This window comes from Rhyacophila brunnea, unplaced genomic scaffold (assembly GCF_057557595.1).
Source record: "Rhyacophila brunnea isolate RB1 unplaced genomic scaffold, BYU_Rbru_1.0 scaffold_8, whole genome shotgun sequence".
Lineage (NCBI taxonomy): Eukaryota > Metazoa > Arthropoda > Insecta > Trichoptera > Rhyacophilidae > Rhyacophila > Rhyacophila brunnea.
In genome coordinates, this window is record NW_028233350.1 from 17,530,024 (window position 1) to 17,551,515 (window position 21,492).

A 21,492-nucleotide genomic window follows, 5' to 3' on the forward strand; every position below is an offset into this window, starting at 1 on the left:
CACGCATTTAAAACCCTGCGTCAAAATGTACTGTATTGGAATATAGCCTAACAGAATTCTATTTATTAATCTGTTCTGTGGTCACTATAAAATGTAATATTTGGAATGAGCAGCTGCGTTTATAAAAAGAAAAGGGAAATTACCATTTTCACTGATTAGTGGAACATGTGGGCAGCTAAAGGGCTGTTGTGAGAAATGGTGGTGGACAAATTCGCCCACACACATTTAACTTGTCCAACATATAGTTTTTGCTAGGTTGGAATTCAATCATTATTGTGTTTTATTTTATGTGTACATCAAGTTAGCTCATCAAAATAGTTTAAATAAAAATGTTGATACAGCTTTGTGATAGTCGTATATATAATTATATTTAAAGTATATCCACAACAGATTAATATGATAGAAATGTAAAGCCAGGCTCTATAGACACAGATTTTGAAGCCGAATTTTATTTATGACTGATGACAGCCAAGCTCTAAAATGCTTGACGTATACAGCCTCAGAATAATGTCCTCAAATATCACCAATATTGAATGCATGCTTTGATTACATGACTCAAGCTCTGTACTATTCCATTTAAGTCGTTTCTCGCGACCCGGGTTTCGCCTTTCGGCATCTTCAGGCGTTGTGTACACTCACCAAAGGCAAACACACACTGACAACGAACAATCTTAACTCTACCTTATATAGTAAATCAATACAATAGAGTAGGTAAAAACTCCATTACCTACCTATCTAGTCAGAGGTTACAAAAAAGAAAAAATACAACAAACAATTTATGAATAGTTGAAGTATCAGTAAAAAACCTAATTAGTAAAAACCCTATCTTATTAATAACAATACACTGGATAGCATATTATTATAATAAATCGTCAAACCTAATAATAGGTCATTATTCTTTATAAACAATAAAAATATTACACTCAAGAGGTGTAAATCGTCAATTCTAAGAAAAATAATTAATGGAGTTAACTAATGAGATATTAGTCTTTAATAATACTCTTACATGGTACCTACTTTTATAGGATTATTTTTTAAAAAATATACATATAAACTCCCTTAATTATAATATATATAACTCACCTAATAATATATATGTATATAATACATACCTAAATCCTCATCCATACAAACATATATAAATTTTGTGTCAATGAGATTGACCATAATATAGTCTCATATGTAAAACATCATATGAAGCGTCTAGTTTCAAAAGCCCCTAAAACGACTTTTGACAGTTCTGAGAAAAAGTCATATCTATTGAATGCGTGAACTTTATGTATTTATTATTTGATTTATACACTATAAAGAGTATAATATTTAGTATCCCTTACTCACTCTTTGCATATTTTACTGAGAGAATTTATTAAAAATCAAATGATTTTCATTTTAGGGGACTTTGAAACTCAACTACCGTTTTAGGGGCCTTTGAAATTAACATGTATGATTTTAGGGGGTAATGCATGGGGGGCGCATGAGGAAATTGCAAAAGGCGTTGATACACCCGTTACAGGCGGGCTTCTCCCGGTGTAAAATAATCATTTAGTAGTCATAAGTCGAAACGTAACCCTGACCTCTAGAAACGGCATATCATGATTTTTTTTGTCACACCAGTAGTGATGCGGCCCACGTTACATTACAAATATATCGACTGTGGAAAGGAAAAGGGGCGTAAGCCTCAGTTTTTGCAAAGTGGGTTTTATTTGTTATTAGCAAAGTATTCAACTCAATACATGGTATGCCCAAAGGATTTAAGCTGCAAATGACGAATTATTATGAAAATTTAGCTTTTAGTTTTTAGAAATGAAGGGCGTGTGAATTTTACGTCCAGGAAAAGGGGCTCAAACCACGTTAATGACATTATAAGTCGTTTAAGCAATCTTTTGTGGTAAGGAAAAGGGCGGTAAGCAACTTAATCCGTAAATGTATGAGGATAATGGCAGTTTTACTAAACGCTGACCGCCGGCTGGCTCAGGTATGAACCATAATGAAGATTAAGCCACCTAATAGTTTCGCTCGCTCGTTTGACAGTCCAACACGTTTTTCGACACTCTCTCCATTAAAATTCATTTAAAGTATACTAATCCAGTGAAAATGGCAATAGAAAGAAGTTAAAATATTCTTAAAATGTGTGGTGTTAACATGGATGGAATAAACAACACAAAGAAAAATGGTAAGACCTTAAAATTACGCCTTGAAATTTTTATGCCGCACAAGTGAAGCGTCATCATTAATTCTCTGTAAATTGTTATAAAACATTATGTTACAACTTATATTGTGTCTTAATCATTGGTTAATGATCTCTTGTTCATATTAGATGATAAAATTAATAAAATATTTGCTATATTTACTTCAAACACCGCCGTGCGGTTTATAGGTTATGTGACATGTCAAACACAATTTTAAACTGAACTTGGTCCTATGTACGCTTATATTTACGATTAAAATCATTTTAATGGACAAAAATTATAATTATGCACCGTATTATTTATAGTAATAACATAAATCTCGAGTAAAATGCGTTTTGTTTTAATTTGTTGTCAATAGCCACTGATCAAAGTGACAAGTGATTGTCAAGAACCAAATACATCCGCAAATATTGGTTATTTGTTATAATTATTGTAAATAACTAAGATTAGCTTGAATCAATATACTATGTCTATCTATATATAATAAAATATTTGCTATATTTACTATTATCATTATTACTATTATGTAATGATTATGTGTCATTTATGGTTTAATAAAATACTTTTTTTCTGAAAATAATAAATTATGATTGTTCTAATTTTAAACATAATATAATTAAACCATAGGAAATGAAAAAATATTAAATAAACACCTAGTGAAACACTATAAAGAAATACATTCCCATGAATTTAATTAAAAATAAGTGTGAAAAAAGGCTATTTGCTGCGTAAGTCCACTGTATTTTATGAATACGACATTTGAAATTGGTAAGGAAAAAGGATGTTACCATCATTTTTATCGGTTTTTCTCTAATAACTTACGTAATTAATGTCAGATTGGGAAAATAATACACCAAATTATTAATCATTATGCACTTTAAGTCTGTGTATATTTTTTATTTTGATTTTGACAGAAAATCATTGAAAAAACGTTTTTTGCTCCTCCTGTAAAATTTGCTTTGTGTGGATTACGCCCTTTTTCCTTTTTACAGTCGATATGTATTTTGCCCGAAGAAAAATAGGTTGAGTACCATTGATCTACATGAAGATGGAAAGTCTAGTGCAAACCTTGGCAGAGTTAATTATTAGAGCCCTACCAGCATAAGAAGACCCGTGAGATGAAGCGGGGTGAGAGGAAAGACTTGCGAAAGGTGGGGGTAGTGATAGGTCCACTCATGTCCAGCGACACATTCCATTCAGTAAACACTTACCGCGAACAACTCCAATATTTTAACAATATCTCTTACAAAATGACTTCAAAGTCTGGAAAACCAATACCCGGACCTGCCAGGGAGATTGTTTTATAACGTTGCAAAATTTTGCGATGAAGAAGTAGAGATTAAGCAAGTCATTATCCCTTTGCAAAATTCAATTCTTAGACTGTCTTAGAGTGTCCATGATGACATGTGTACGGTCTTGCTATATATTTGAATGTTGCCATACGCTGATAAAATATACTCAATAATTTAAAATTTAGTTTGATATTTTTTAAAGAAAAAAATGAAGCTTTATTTTTATTTCTTGTAATAGTTTCAAAAAGACATTGATTTCTAAGTAGTGTTTGAAAATGTGTGCTTTAATATGACTATTGTATTTTGTATTAGTACCCACTCAGACCAACTATTCTATTTTTCTTGCGCAAATTATAATATCTACACTTATAACTACAAAAAGTACCTGCCTATATACACTTAATATCCATTCCTTTTATGTACGCTATTATGTTTTCATTGTTTTAGGAGTGTCAAATAAATAAGTAATTTTTATAAATATTATATACCTACCTACTTATTTCAATGCATATTATCATATACCTACCAAATTCATGTTTCGTATCAATAACAAAGACCGGCATACCAATTAAGTAAACAATAGGCCTTGCTGCCTTTTAAATCGCCTAAAATACTTCCAAACTGCCCAAAGTCCCAAACACATGGATGCCACATGGGGTTGTAAAATATAAATATTGTCTGGGGCGAAGCTCATACCTACTTAAATTCTTGGAAACAATTAGGTAAGTATATTTTTTTATGTAAGTGCTGTCTTAAATCTTTCGGACACATACATTTTTAAGGTGATGTAATGTTCTGAGTTTTTGAATGAGTTCATTCATCAATAATTAATAGTGCATTATACGTTCTATACCTACATATGATTTCGTTAAAATTCCATGTATTATAATTTAATTATTACACAAATGGACTTCTATAAAACTATTATTATTAGAAGCAAAGATTAATTATTTAACGAGGCAAAATATGTATTGAACCTGGCAATATTTTTCTTTCTTTTCCCCCCGCTTCATCTCGCGGGTCTTCTTATGCCGGTAGGGTTCTAGTGTATATCGAGGGTATACTGACAGAACGCATTATTTCAGTTTTTTCTGTTTTAAATGCCAAAATGTATACAATTTTACGCTCTACGTCCTGGGTAAAACGCACAAAGGTATAGGATATAATGGTGAGAAAATAGAAACATTATTAAATCATATTGTTATTTTTTTATTCTGATAGAAAACATGATAATGACCTAATGCGTTCTGCGTATACAAAATACAGGACTTGTAACATGTCGTATGTTGTGTTTGCTATAAAGGTTAGTCTTTATAATGTAGAAAAAATGTTTTTAAATCATAAAAAAATCTATGTGGGAGAACGCAAAAAAAAAAAAATTAAAGTCCTTTTTGCGATTATCTCAGAACTTGTTTTAATGAGATAATGCTTTCTGTCAGTATACCCTCGATATACAATAATTAAAGCTTTTTATTCTCATTCATGCAAAAAATGATATAATATTAACCTATTGGACCCAATCGGCACTGCTGTTGCAGGACCATATCCTGAAGCGGACCCCCAGTCCAAGATGTTTGGCGGGCCCCCTACCTATTGCTAAGGTTAAGAGCCGTGTAATGTGCTACAATAGTGATCCCCAAATGGTATTCTGCGGAAATGCAGGCTTCTGGCATTTTTAAATAAATCAACTTAAATTGTCAGCACCTATCATATTATGAAGCGATGATCGCGACCACCTTTTGTGATAGCCAAGTAACATGCGACCTTTCGCCGTATTGGATAAATAGTCGTTTTATTAGCCAGGAAGTACACTAAAAATAATTATAAAATAAAATTCTATTCGTGAAATAGCGCCACAGGCGACTTTTTTACTATTAGCGCGAATTTGTAATGTGTGTTTATCTTGCTTAATCGACCCGCCACGCCGGGCCCCCAGGCTCTAGCCCTGTCAGCCCTGCCCCCCCTTTGTGGGGGCCATGTGCAGGACAGTGAAAATCAACCAACTTTAATCATATTTTGATTTTTTTTAAAAGTTGAAACTACTAAATAGGTGTCGCTATCATTTTGTGATGTTAGTTATATACAGTCCGATATATTTTTTAAGAATTATTTGATTTATAAAATCGATTTTTATTGAAATTTGTCAAAATAATGATCGGTTTGGTAGGTATGAGGTCTTTCAGAGAGTAAAAACATAATAGCCCCTCCATCGTCTAAATATCTTGAAGAGTATTATATTTAGCTCCAGTTTTAATATATTATCTTTCTTTCATTATTATTTACTAGAAGGTTAAAAACGCCAAAAAACTATTTGACATGTTTTTTGATTCCACTGATGCACAAAATTAATTTAAATTAAAAAAAATAATAGAAGAATTCAATACCTATAAATATTTATTTGAATAAATGAGTTGTATCAATTTTAGTAATCAGTGTGTCTTTTTAAGTGATTGAAAATTCACCCTGTCTGGGTATGCATTAGTAATGAGACATTTAGTGGGAAAATGAAACAAATATTCAATAAAAACAAGTTTTATAATAATATAGTAAACACTCGACCATAATTATAAAAAAAGGCAAGAAAATAATTAAGTATTCTTTACTTAAATAATGGTACGTAATATTCTATACATAATGTTGCATGCCTGTGAGTTTTAAATGATAAATAATTAATATTTATAACAATTAATAAAATTCTGATACATTTTCGATACTTCGAATTGCATTTAAAAGTATTTTAATTTAGAAAATTGAAGCGATAACATTGTGACTATTTTAAAATGGTTTCCACTATCTGCACTTGATTAGTAGATACAAGAGCTATAAAATATTGGCCATCTCGTGATATTATGTTCATCAGATTGGATATGTGGGGAATGGAAGCGTAATGCATAAACTCCAATTGGAATCCTGCGATGCCAGCATCAACATAGACGGCGAGACGTGATTGTGAATCCAAAATGTATAATATTAGTTGCTTTCCTGGTAGAACAATCAGCTGCAATTTTTCTGCACCGTCTAAACCGAATAGTTGTTGGTGCATGTCGAATCTTTGTACATCGCTGTTGAATCTAAAATTCAAATTTTATTTATTTTTACATAAAATGAACATTACAAATTATTAATTTAAGACGAGAAAGAAGTATTTAAGAAATATTAAAACAGTATTACATAAAAAAGAGATAGACCAGTATTAAGTTATTAAGCAGTTGCAAAGTGTAAATACAAAAAATATTAATTAGATAAGTACACCGGATGAGTTAAGCAGTCCCTATTTTAAGAGTTTATAAAACAATGTCCACCTATCTCATCCTCACGTAGGTGGAGTATATCAATATCCGAAGCGATTTTATTAAACATGGTTAGTGCCCTCCCAATCGGCATCACTAATTCTGCATCTTGGGAGAACAAACAACGGATGCCCTCGATTCCTGACTTTTTGAAAGTGTGTTTTGATGAAGGTTGGAATTATACCTTATTAATGACTATTATGATCAACATCACATTTAAAAATCTTCAAAGCAAAACTGCTACTAAAATATTTAAATTTCAAGATGTGTATCAGAAATATAAGTACCTAGTAGAACAAATCTTGGACCGAGTGAGATTTGAATCACATCCTACGATTTACTAATTAAGCTACTGACTTCCAATACTATCTATGCCGATATTACCCAACAACTACACATCTAGGGTGTTTTAAAATCCTGTCAATAATGGCAACCAATTTTCAACAGAGAATTTTACATTCTTTAATTTAATTAAATATTGAAGTTAAACAGTCAAAAAAATTCGTCTGTACTGCGGCTGTGTGGGGCAGTGACTGTCTACCGCTAAAATCACAGGTTTGAGTCGTACGTCTGGCAAATTCATGTCTTCTATTTGTGTTTGATTCAGTATTGCAATCGTAATTATTATAGTATTTTACATTTTTCGGGTAATTAATTATGGTATTGTACTATAATATTCATAGTACGGTTGGCAACATCGGTTGGATCCAAAGCAAAGACCCAATGGGTTGGGCAAATGGCTATATCCATCCATTTATCATATAAGCAGCATATTACAACTTCCATGATGGATGCGGATGGGAACGAAGATGGTAATATACCTTTTTTACCTATGCATATTGAGAATACTGAATTCGAGAGAAATTATTGTATTCATGTGAGGATCACTCAGGATGGAGTAAATGGATTTCTCACAATTTGCGCTCAATTTCCATCAAAAGGAAAATAGATTAATTACTTGTAAATGGTGACGATATTCTGGTGTATTGCTGCCACAAAGTGGTGATAGTCCAATGTGGCTGCGGCAAAAGACGAGGCTCCAGGTAGAGACTGAAGGGTGGCCAGAGTGCCGCGCCCTGTTCCCACCCACCGGAGAACTTGTATGCTTTCTGAACTTGCGACCAGGACATGGACAATACCTGATATGTTCAGTACACCAATCTATAAAATATAAAGTAATTATCAGATTAAATTTATGAATTATTCTAGTGCTATCAAGTAAAGGTGAGTAATGGCGTGTGTATTTTAACAGTTATTTTAGCTTGAAAATTATTAAAGATCGTGATTAATAATGACGGACTTGCACGCAAGGTCCTACACGAGGACCTTGGTGGACAGTGTTGCATACCTCATTTCTTTGTGTGAAAAATCTTTTCATAATATACCTACATGGTATAGATTGCAACATATTTAAACGAAATGGAGTGTTGAAAACATAAGATGATTTTTTAAGTAAGCAGAGTGAAGGATTGACTGACAATAGTTATTAAAAATATAAACATCAATGTGCAATGCATCAACACAATCAACATGTTCAATATCAAAATGCAGAGAGGTAGATGTTTCTCAATGTTTTTTCTGTTTTTAAAACTGTGTTATTAAATGTTTTATTAAATTTGTAGATACCTCTGTACTGTTGTAAATAGGTATAGATTGATGCCATCGCAAATCATGAACACTGCTGTGCTTTTCATGACAATACAACTGGCATGGACCAAAGACAGATGAGACGAACATGCAATTCTGGTCTGTGGATTCTAGAGACACTGCAGTTGTAGTGACATTGCTATCAAATTGGTTATGAGATTGTTCATCAAACTGACGCAGTCCTTCATCAAATGGTATTAAAAGTATTCTGCGATAACCGTTGGGATCAGATATCTCGATGAAGAGAACTGTCCATCTTCCCAATGCGAACGAGAATAGTTTTGTAACAATTTCATAGTAAGCAAGTGGCTTTATACCTGAAATTCAAATACAAAATATCAATAAAAAGTTGTGTGAATATTCACATATTTCTCTACCATAGACCAGTGGTATATTATCTGGGATTACCCGAGTAAATGTATATTTTGGCAAATCAGACATAATATCACACACTGATGGCTATAGGGTCATAACCAATGTTCCCTGTAAGGTGAATGAAAGGATTGTCAGTATTGCAGTCCTCGAAACGGCCACGCTTCATGTTAAACTTGCTGCAGTCTAGTTATGCCACTTCTCAGATACGTTGATGATCCACACACACAAGAGAAAAATTAGAGGGAACGTTGGTCATAACTACAGATTACTAGCATGCAATTATCTTTTTTATTACAATTAACAATAATTGTCTTTTGATAACTATATAACCAGATCTCTAAATCACTTCCATCTTTTGATAAAATACTTAAATCAAAATTTTAGCCGAGGCCCGACAGTTGTCAATGTGCAATTATTTATTATGATGAGGAAATTTCAGATCCCACCTCGAAAGTTATGATAAATAATATATAATTAGTTGATACGCGTAATAATTATACAAATGAAAAATTTCCCGATAATGTTTGAGACTTTTTAACATAATAAATTCTTGGGTTTCGACCGCGTGTATTATGTACTTCCTTCTTTCCTCGAAACCTCTGATCGTAAAGATTGACACATTACTCTGAGCAACGTTTGCTCTTAGCTAATCGGATTCCTTTTGGCATTCTTAGGGCGATGTTTGCATTCATACACCTATGCTACACTTCATCATAACACATCTCTTGATAATGGCCTCTGCAATGAGCACGAAACGTCGAGGAAAGAAGGAAGAAGTACACGCGGTGGAATCCCAAGAATTTATTACGTTGAAAAATTACCCTGTTTAAATGAGTACACATTAAAATGAATGTCTTACCAAAATTCTGTTCAAAAACATGATGATATTTGTTCCATGAGTAGAATCTGATTTCTGATAATCCAGCTGGATTTTTAAAAGCAATTGCCATTTGTGTTTCTACAATATTTTCTGATGTTTGAGGTATAGAGGTGATGCACAGAATTTCTCCAGGTATTACATTAGATATCTTCAAATCAACTAATTTTCTTGCATGTCCTATTGAAATTAGAAATGTTTTAAACAAAAATAGATTGCAATAATAGTGCTGTTTCTAAATATAATCACAAGATAAATTCAATACATAATAAAATAGTGTATTAAAAAAAACTAATATGTATGCATAAAATTATTTAGCTTATTTGCATTTAAAATATTGTTATGTTCAAATTTTAGTAGATTTGCTGACGGATTATTAATATCTTTATTTTTAAATTTTTCTGACCATGTTTAATCCTAATAAGATCATAATATGGGCCTCCACAGGGTGGAGGTTTGTATTAACTGATTTTGTTTTTACAGGAAATAGACGTCTGTAACTTGCTCAACCTATTAGGTCCATACTCTGACTCATGCACAAATTGAAAAACAATATGTGTACTTGCCAGACCCAGGATTCGAACCTGGGACCCACAACGCTAAAGGCTGACGCGGACATCGTGGGACTGTTTAAATACCTTAAGCTTATTTTCACTATTTAAAATTTATAACTTGTGTAACTATACCAATTGCACACCAAAACTAAAATATTTATAGCCAAATCCGAAAACATATATGACAAAATAACTGTAAACAATACCATTATTTAGAACTTCTCGCGAGTGGAGAACTACAAGGTTCTAAGTGTTTGTCCTTGACGAAACAAAAGTAACAATGTGGCGGCTTAGAATACTACTTCATTGTTGAGTTTGTTTTTTCAAGGACGAACACTTAGAACCTTGTAGTATTAGGCTCGCGTTCTATAAAAAATAAAATGGCTAATAAAAAATATCAATAATTCACGAAAGATACATGTTTTCGTAATGTGAACAGTGAACAAATGAGAGCAATCTCCTCAATAGCATACATACTTTCAAAATTTGATGAGATCTGATAGGAATAGTTGATCAACTCGGTGTATTCTTTGTCGTAGTTTTTAAATTGCTGTGGATTTTTTAGAGACTTTGTCATGCTGCTGAAGTTCAATCCATTCACACTACCGTCCACAAAGAGATTATCAGAATACATCTGAGATTCCAATACTTTTGGACTTTGTATAATTACTTCGTTGTTTCTATTAATCTGAAAATATATCACATTGAATGTTATGGAATAATTAAATATAGCCGTCCAATGCTTTCAATAGTATACAATTCTATAAAAATAACTTACCAGTGATTTAAAAGTATCATATGCATTATAACTGTTCACATTTTTACTGATTTTTGCATTGCTGAAATAAGTAACATCCTTGGAACTGATTGTTTTTCTCCCAGTTACAATTTGGGGAATATTTCTGGTAAAAATATTTTCTTCAATAATTTTTTTCCCATTCACGTACCCTGAAACACTTTGGCATATTTTTTTATATATAGAAAAGTATATTTCAGTCGTATTACCAATATTATAATGATTAAAATGACTAACGGTAGTAGTATTATATAAATAATACATTATAATATTATATACTAGCTGCCATCCGGTACTGCTCTCTATCGAAGCAAATGTAGTATGTATGGGACTTGGTATTTGGTAGTGCATTTAATATAAAAGTAAAATATGTAATCACTATTATTAACTTTACTGACTGTAAATAAGTTACTAAATTTTATCTAGCCCACTCCACATGTAAATGATCAGAGCAAAGCTATATTTGTTCGTTTTGAAAATCTTCGGTCATCATTTATTAAGTAAAAATAATATAATTCAAAATTGTAATAAAGCATGATAAAAAATGTTGCATAAACATATACCTCTCTCAAAATACCCCTTATGATTTAAATATTATATTATCCACTAACTTATATTATGATCTGTAAGTTACATATGTATTATTATTATTATGAATAATAATTTCAATTTATTTCTTTATGTACTTTCTACATAATATCATAGACATTACAAATTATTAATTCAAGACCTGACGACATCTAGATAAAAAAACATATTATAACTGAAAATAGCGGAAACAAAATATAAAAATGTAGCGAACAGTGATGAGTCTACAAGATGAATCAAACGGACCCATTTTAAGAAATCATGAAACAGTGTTCATCTGAACTCACTCATGTTAGTGGAATATGTCAATATGTGAAGCAAGCAATTTTTTTGAACATAGGCATTGCCATTCCAATCAACATCACCAATGAATGGCAGGTTAGTGGGGAAATCAAAACTAATGTTCACGATTTCTTAGATAGATTAACACTAGTGAGAATGGTAGACTAATTACTAATAATTACACTATTCATAAGTCATAAAACTATATTGTATTACCTAATGTCGCTAGAACTGCAATGTTCAATGGTTTTTGTACCCCGTACAATGGAAGTGTGTAATGTAGTTTTATCAATTACATTTTTGAAATATTGTTCAATATTAACATTTTGTAGACTTCCTTTTGGCATTGAAAGGCTGTTAATTCTTGCTGCCTTTAATGTCATATGTTGTGTATTATGATTTTCACCGTTCAAATGAAACACGTCTGTTTCGAAATTCAAGTTGTTTACGGTTCCCTCCAATCGAAAGCTTTCTGAAATGTTAGTGTTAGACATATAGATTATGCTTACTAAATTATGTTTTAAACAACAACAAAAAAATGCTTCCGCGAAATCTTACCTCTAACAAAAATGGTATCAAAATCAATTTGTTTATAGATGGTTTGGTAGCCGTCAATTTGTAAGGTATTGTTGCAAAAGTGGTCAAATGCCAAGCCGTGCACGTGTTCACCCACTGTTGTTTCCTGATATACTTTTATTTTATCACAATTAATATGCGATATTTCTAATAAATTCACTATGTCCTGATTATCAGTAAGGCTTACAAAATTTTCAGAGAGACTGTTTAAATTCACGCCTCCAACAGATCCCTAAAAACATTAGAATACACATATTATATAAATTTCTTCAGCATTATTTTCTATACTGGCATAATTGTCATGAAATAGAAGTAAGATATTATTTTACTAATGTTTATAATTTATAATAAAACCTGAAGGTTTGGACCATGGAAATTGGAATTGGTATATACAGAAAATTTAACATTCTGCGTGTTGGCAACTTATGGTAAATATAATCAGAAGTGCTGGACATTTTGCTACGATTACTTACATACATGTATGTAATCCTAAATTACATATTATATAATGATTGTTCATTATATAATTTTTGAGACATTCGTGGTTGTTTGTTATTGTAATAGATTTTTGGGTTATCATCACGGGTTCCTTCTTCTTTTCTCGATCTTTCGGGCTTGTTGAAGTGTACTATTAGGTGTAGGAATGTGAATGCGTATTGAAAAGGGGTATGTTTAGCTGAGACCAAATGTTGCTCAGAGTCAAAAGGGTGTGATAGTGTTCTATGTCAGTTGCAACGACCAGATAGGAAATTGGATCTTGCAGAGAGTCTCCGACAGCCATGACGTTACTAAATGTAGTCCATTGTCCCTATTATTATGTTCAAAGTTCCTGTGAATTTCGATAGCCTCCTTTCTATATAAAAATCTAACACATTTATATTTTTATAATTTATAACTATGTTAATATTTTCAGAAAATTATTGAGCGCTCCGGTTTGTAAAATTTCCCATCGAGCGCTGTATGGTTTGCATTATGGAAGACAAATATATTCCTCATTTTAGCCATGGCAAACAAATCTCAAAGTTGGAGTGTAATGTTTGATACAAATCGATTTGCAATGCAAAATGATTATCAGCCTTTAGTTTGTAACCGTGTTTTCAGCTTCTTTTTTATGTTTAGGTTCCATCTTAACAGAAGAAGGTTTTCTTCAGTATTATTAATTGAATAAAAACTAATTAATCACCTGTACAGTTGCTATGTCTTCTAATGTTATTTTGGTTATGAAATTGTCTCCATACAGTACTGAAGGTTCATCCGATAGCCAAAGGTTTTTTATGAATTCATCAATAACAACATGGTTCAGCTTCGCTATATCAGGCTCCTTATAAAATTTCAGAGATCCTGAAAAACAATAATTTAATACTTATAAAGGTAAATCTCTGATTATGTCCAGATTTAGCATATTATAATATAGATCTTGACAGTGTACAGGCAGCTATAATAGCCTTTTTTCTGATGATTAGTCATCAGACATTCAATCAATCCTTATTTGGTGAAGAACATCACCATGATCCAAGCTCTTGATTCGAATACGCATTGATTTAAAAACAACACAATTTGCATATCTCAAGACAAAAACATTCTTTTAATAAATCTTCAGTAAATTGTATACATATTATATCTTGTAGATGCTGAAATGCAAAACCCAAGTTGTGAATAATCATCCATTATTATTATGGAAGTGTTCATTATTTTAAAGAGTTGTTATTTAACAATTCTTATATGTATAACCAAATGGTTATACATAGACTGGAACACAAAGAGATTAAGGGCGGACGTGCTCAGCGTGGGTCAAAATTGAGCTTTTTTTCTATTTTCAAAGCATGATCCTGGACATACCTTAAACGTTGTAGGTAATCTATTTATATAATTTTGAAGCCTTATTATCCTTTATATTTATTTTAAACATTTGATGACTGAATTAAGTATTTTTATTACATAAAATAGTATTATTTTAAACCTCTCGCTCTAATGTTTTAGAATATGTATAGTCATATTTCAGTACATAAATGTGCAGTGGTGTTAAAGATTTTTTACATTTATTAATTTTTTAACGCATTTATAAAACCATCAGTATTATTTATATCGACATTATTATAGTGAATTATTTACGATAAAAAATGATATTGATAATCTCTGTGATCCCAAATTTGACAAGAATTGGGCATTTTATTATTCAAAAAATGGGCAAGATTAACACATTTGAAGATAATTCTAAAGATACTCATTATAAGCTATGTCGACTATTCAAGTGTGATAAACATCCTACGAATAATGATTTCTTTATAATAATTATTGACCTAAGAATAAGGTAGAGTTTTTTTGAAATACGCCATTTCTTTTGGCATCCCCCAGTAAGTGATAATAAATATGACTATACATATTCTAAAACATTAGAGCGAGGGGAATGGGACGACTGGCCTCCGAACAATTGGACGCCGCACTGTCGTAGACACGTGTAGACGAGGTATTTTAATCAGTTTCTATCTACTACTTAGTAGTTTGAATTCATTTTACTCTTAACATAATGTATTCTTTATTGCGGATTGAGAATTACCATGCCTAAGGCTTTATATAAAATAAAAAACTCTTTTTTCGTTGGAACTTAAACATATGCACGATTAAATCATTGTTTACGTCTGCATATTTACATTCTCACCAACTATTAAATCGTAATAATCATTGAAATATAAATAATAATATTGAATATTTTTTTTTAAAGTACCTAACGTCTATTTATTTTTGAATTCCATGGCGTCCAGTTGTCCGGTGCCAAATCGTCCTAGACCCAGAGCGAGAGGTTTAAAAGAATACTATTTTATGTAATAAAAATACTTAATGCAGTCATGAAATGTTTAAAATACATATAAAGGATAATAAGGCTTCAAAATTATATAAATAGATTATCTACAACGTTTAAGGTATGTCCAGGATCATGCTTTGAAAATAGAACAAAAGCTGCATTTTAACCTACGCTGAGCATGTCCCCCCTTAAAGCAACGTCCAATCTCTTTGCTAGAATATTATTTTACAGGCAGCAAAAACAGTGTTTTAAAATCGGTTAGGCAAAAAATTGTAAATACAAATTAAGAGCACTTTATATCAAAATAAGAATATATATTTTTTTAAACCATGTATGCTACTAAGAAGACCATAAAATGGGCTTCCTCAGAGTGGAGGGTATATTAATAGGTTATTGGTTTTACGAGAAATGGATGTCAGCCACTTGCTTAACCTACTAGGTCCAGAGAATGGTTCAAACACATATTGAAAGATAATGTGTGAATTTGCCAGACCCGGGACCTACAACATTATAGGCCTGACGCGTAACCGCTCACCCATTGTGGGGCATCCTTTTTCAACACGTTTAACATTTATTTTGATTAAAAATTTTATACCATATCAAACATATTATTGTTTTTAATTTTTATATAGAGACAATCAACACAATTATTATGTTCCTTGTATAATATCTAATACAGATATTTTTTCCATTGGCTTTACATTCTGTTGTCGATCTTGGCCAGCTCACAAAGAGGGTTTTTAATAGATTATAACACTAAAATAATATTTATAATTTGCTTACCACCAATATACAGACCAAAAACAGGCATTTCTTCAGTTGATAAAATTATTTGGCAAAAATAAGGCAGGTTGACACCAGAAATATAATCAGCATACAAAGATTCAGAAATGTATAAATTCTTTTTCATTATCTTGTGACCAAGGACAGTCTGTTGATCACCGTTATATTTCCTGTTGACGATCAAATCTTGTGGCACTATTAAATTATTTAAAAATCCACCAAAATTTAAGGAATTGTAGATGCATACACCATTTTTATATTCTATATTTGTGAAAAATGCATACTGATCCAGCCAAACAATGTTTGAATACACATATGCCAGATCGTGATCATTTATTTTTCCTGTTTCTAAATATATTCCTTCATCACAAGCGATTTCAGTAAAATGCTGATTGCCGTGAAACATTTGTGAGTCATCGGTTAATAACCAGCTGTAACCGAAATCATTTTTAGAAATTCCTGCAATCGATACATCAAACGTTATATCCCGTATAGTGACATTTTTTTTAATGTACAGGGGCTCGTCAAATAATATTTCTTTATTCCAATTCTCTGATGATAGAAGTTTTTGTATATCGACACCAGAAATGCCGTACAAATCTAAAGTCTTAACAGTTAGCGGTTCTTGAAATACTATGTTGCCGTTTATTTCAGATGATTTGCTGAATGTCATAACTGTATCTCCAAAGAGGTCATTTAAATTGAATCCAGCTATCGATCCCGTGACTTCAATTTGTTCCGCGGAAAGTACTTCATGTATTGTGGCATCACCGATTATATTTACCTCGCCAGTGATCGCTAGATCGCGTGAGACTGTTAATAATGAATCAAATGGCTGCGTTCCGAATGATATATTTTGGCAGTTTAATCTGAAAAGAATTAACAAACTGCAAGTAAATCCATGCACGTGTACAGGCGCTATATAATTATAGCATATGTACTAAAATATAGTGTCATGTATATGTAAAAAATATAAATTTGAAAATCAAAAAAGTAGATACCAATTATAAAAAAACGGGGTACTAGCATGTCGTAAGTTTGGGAAACACTTTTTACAATATGAAGGGCACACGGCAAAAACAGGCTCATCGACAAAATGATAATAATTGTCTAGGAGAGCAAAAAGAAGAATGAAATCGTTATCAGTTGGAGAATGGGTTTGATATTAAGTCTTTCAGTGCTAAAGACGCGTAGTGCTTAAGTAACGATTAGCTGGCCATTAGATATAATTAGCATGATATTTAAATGTTGTAATTAATTAGTAATTATCTGGTCAGCAGTCAATGTGTTAAAGTAAACGAATTTATATGTTGATTTCTCATTTATTTTGAAATATAATAAAAGTGAAAAAAATAATAAAAACATATACTACGTTTTTGTACAGTTTCATACACAATGAGCTGATTCGCGACTTTCTTCTTCTTTCATTTATAAAGCAATGAAATCGATTTTGGTAGTTTTAATGATACCATTCTTGAGCACTTCCTCTTCCAATTGAACAAATTGGCATTTAAATCTCAAAAATGAAATAAATGCGATGAGTCTGTATTTGCCGTGTACCCTTTATAATATATTATCAACTTCACAAACATCATTAAATTTGATCTATAAAAATGGATGATACTGTCCAATTAGACTGAATTAGAACTGAATTCTGATTGAATTAGAATTGAACTGATTCTGAACAATTAGAATGTTTGTAAATAACTCCACATGTGTAGAGAATTAAACCAGCCAAGACTCCTGAAAGTCAGGTGTCTTATAGTAAGATTGGTGTTGTGAGCATGCATGGATTTAATTCTTGACTTATTTTCAAAACACAAATAACAATCAAGATTACCCTTTTGTAGTCAAATTAGCAAAAAACATTTTCCCTGTAATTTGCTGATCTCCGGAAATTTTCAGCGTATCCCCGTCTAAAAGTGTCGGATTGATTTCATTAAGGGTCTGTGTTATGGAGCAACTTCCTTGTATACTTAGACCGCCAAGAAAAGTTTTCCTTCCTGATACGGTTGACATACTATTTCCCTGACTGGATATCCACGACAAAGGATTGATGCCATTTATTGTGTCGCAATCAATATTTCTAACCTGTAAAAAGGAAAAATATAAAATTTAGAAGTATGTAGAATTTTTTTTTAGTTTTTAGTTAGTTTTGTTTAGTTGAGTTATACTTCTTTTGGCGCGGCTGGGAAATCAGATCAGAGTGTATTTTTGGCGTGTGACATTGATTCCAGATGATGGTCTCCCACAGGAGACCACCTCAAAGGGCGGACTGAACCATCAACTTTCCCAAAACATCACAGCCTACGTCCACTCTTCGCGGTTCTCGCAACCCCCGGCCGAGCGGAGTCTACCTCTACTGAAAATCTGAACTTCAAATTCGTCCGTGCTCCCGCCAAACCACAGAGACGCGGTATCACCGGCCTTCTTTACGCTTAAGCGGAGATGGCAGACCGTGATAATGTACGGTGTATGCTGTTGAGGCTGGTTTATTTTATCTTTGTTGCAGGGTATTGTCGTTAGGCGGTGGGTTGGTAATAGCGATTTGGCGGGCTGCAGACGTGGTGTCGCGGGCTGGGCTGCTGATTCTTGTTGCTTGAGATGCTGCTAGCTAGTCGGCATCCGAGGCGAGAGAGTCAGGGCTTGCGGCTTGCCGATGCGGTCTTTTTGGCGGGAGATGCTGGCTGGGCTGGAGATGCTTTTGCGTCCGAGGTGAGATGCTGACTGTTCGGCGTCCGATGCGAGAGAGTCAGGGCTTGCGGCTTGGCATGCTGCCGATGCGGTCTTTTTGGCTGGACATCTTGTGGCTTATCTATGCTTGGAATGCTAGCTGTTGCCTGTTTGGCGTCTGATGCGAGAGAGAGATTTTCGCGCGCGTCCAACTGTCAGATTGCTGGCATCATCGCGCTCTCTGTTTTACCGACGGATTGACTAGTGGCGGCGCGAGCGGCCATTTCGACAGACCGTGTCTGTGTTTTGGCGGGAGCGTGGACGAATTCGAAAGTCGGATTTGAGGAGCGGCGGGTTCCGCTCGGCCGAGGGTTGCGAGAACCGCGAAGAGTGGACGTAGGCTGTGGTGTTATGGGAAAGTTGATGGTTCGGTCTGTCCTTTGAGGTGGTCTCCTGTGGGAGACTTCCATCTGGTATCAGCGGTCTGTCGAAAACGGCCACATGAGATAGCGCTGCCACTAGTCAATCCGTCGGTAAAACAGAGAGGTTCGCGACCGACAGACAAACATGACGCCGCGGATCCGACACTTGGATGCGCGCGAAAAGCCCTCTTCCTCTCTTGCCTCGGACACCAAGCCACAAACATCTCCAGCTAGAACACCGCGTCTACAACCGCCAAAAAACTCTCTTGCCCCGGTCGCCAAGCCACAAGCATCTCCAGCTAGAACACCGCGTCTACAACCGCCAAAAAACTCTCTCGCCTCGAACGCCAAGCCACAAGCAGCTCCAGCCAGAAAAAGACCGTGTCGACAGCATGCCAAGCCGCAAGCTCGGACTTCTCGCCTCGAACGCCAAGCCGCAGCATCTCCAGCCAGAACACCGCGTCTACAACCCACCGCTTAACGACAATACCCTGCTTAACGACATATAATAAACTCCTGCCACCTTCGACAATGTGCGTTTCTCTCAATTCCACTCCGCTTCTGGCCTGCTAGTGATACGGTCTTCACCATTCCCCTCAACGGAGAAAGGCCGGTATCAACATGTAACACATAATTTATTTTTTCACATGAAAAAAAAACGCAATTAGATTCGAACCACCAATTGTTCGGTTATCAGTCGAACGCACTACCTTTACGCCATGGTATGGTAGTGCAATCATGACGATTATACATTATAATATTATAGATTAGAATTGTTCCGTTGCCTAGGCAGCGAATTTATTATTGTCGTCCATTTGCAATTCCTTACGTAAACAAACGATTAAACGTCAGAGTGACAGTTGGTACAGTTAAAAATAAAAACAACGACAAACCATTATATAATTTAGTAATATAAGTTAGTAGTAGTATAAGTTAGAAGTAGTATAAGTTAGAAGTAGTATAAGTGTATAGAAATAAACTAACAGCGTTCCAATAAGCGGTCCTTTTTCTTGAGTGTGTAATTTAACAAGATAATTAAGAGCTAGTCAAAGAATCTAGTTTATCACAAATTTTGTTTTTGTTTTGTTACGCCAAAGAAGTATAACTTCTAACGCGCTTACATAAGTACACACACCGATTTTTTTTATTATCAAAACATAAAGGTATATTATCATGTATATGAACCTCCACACTGGAAATTTATACCATAACATATTTTCAGGAGAATTGGTTGTTAGCTAACAGGGGTCCCCCATATATGACATCACACCCTAAAAAGTGTGATAATTTCTGACGAAGGAGTTAAGGTTGTAGAAAATGTACCATCACAAATTTTGAGAATAAAATATTTCATGAGAACACTGGAAATGATAATTTTCAATGAATTTGTTTTTTTAATATTTGGGGGAGAGGGGTAAAATGAGACGCTAAAAGATCATTTACAAAAAAAGGATTATGATCAACAATGGGCCAAGAGCGACTGAATGAGCTGAACTGGATTGGCGTTGATTGACGTTAAACAAAAATTTCCAAATACTTCAGATTACTTTGAAATATCTAAATTTGGTGTTGCTTGAGCATGAAAAACTTTTGTTAAATTATTTATGTATTTAATTTAATCATTACTAATCTCCCATATAGTTTTGTTTTTGAAGGATGCCCTCAAAAATACCGGTTGTCCCTGGATGTCCATGGTAAAATGATAAAATATGAAATTTAATGTCATGCATACATTCAATACTCACTTCAAGCGGTTGAGAAAAGAACAGCGGCATAGGAATGCGGTCTTCTGTCAACTTTAGTCCTCTTTGCTGAAGATGTTTCACCGATCGACTATTATCTTCGCTTATTAAATTTTCACACGATAATATCCTTTCAATGGAAACATTCCCCTGTATTATGTAATTACCTGAAATATGTTTTTTTTAGATGTTATTATTAATATTCTGCTATTTTAAAAATACCTCACCACAAAACAGATTTTTTTCTACATCCTGTGTTGTCATCATGCAAACAGACGACCTAATCAATACCTATTTACCTCCACCAATATTTTATTTTGTATTGTATTATGTTAACTAAATGATTGATTGACTTGTTTTTGTAAAAGTCCATTTTTAAACTAGGTACATATTTTTTTGCTCTGCGCGAACACAACAAAATTTAAACTATTGCATGCATTCATAGAACTTATAATGTATCAAAAGAAAAGTCATCCACGACATTAAATTAAATGCCTAATAAGAATTTTAACAGCAAATAATATATTTAAAAACGTATGAGATAACTGTTAAACTGTTTATAAAAGTGTCAATTAAGTCGTATAATGCTGTCATTCTAAATGA

At 33.3% G+C, this 21,492-nt stretch overlaps 1 protein-coding gene and 1 long non-coding RNA gene across 2 annotated transcripts; both read right to left on the bottom strand.

Annotated features, from left to right (window-relative positions):
• Positions 1–5,999: 5,999 nt before the first annotated feature.
• Positions 6,000–16,278, bottom strand: LOC147063991 (uncharacterized). The gene is made up of 10 exons (XM_085958911.1): positions 16,053–16,278; positions 13,650–13,807; positions 12,449–12,698; positions 12,107–12,362; positions 11,003–11,180; positions 10,702–10,912; positions 9,653–9,850; positions 8,398–8,735; positions 7,730–7,932; positions 6,000–6,552 (listed from the first exon to the last, which is right to left on the bottom strand). Exons 1-10 carry the CDS (start codon positions 16,177–16,179, stop codon positions 6,252–6,254), a joined length of 2,220 nt encoding a protein of 739 aa, XP_085815037.1. The 5' UTR covers positions 16,180–16,278; the 3' UTR covers positions 6,000–6,251.
• A 176-nt stretch (positions 16,279–16,454) lies between these two features.
• LOC147063992 (uncharacterized) lies at positions 16,455–21,028 on the bottom strand. The gene is made up of 3 exons (XR_015071972.1): positions 20,893–21,028; positions 17,893–18,143; positions 16,455–16,921 (listed from the first exon to the last, which is right to left on the bottom strand). It is a non-coding gene; the product is annotated as an uncharacterized LOC147063992 (long non-coding RNA).
• Between the last annotated feature and the right edge of the window lie 464 nt (positions 21,029–21,492).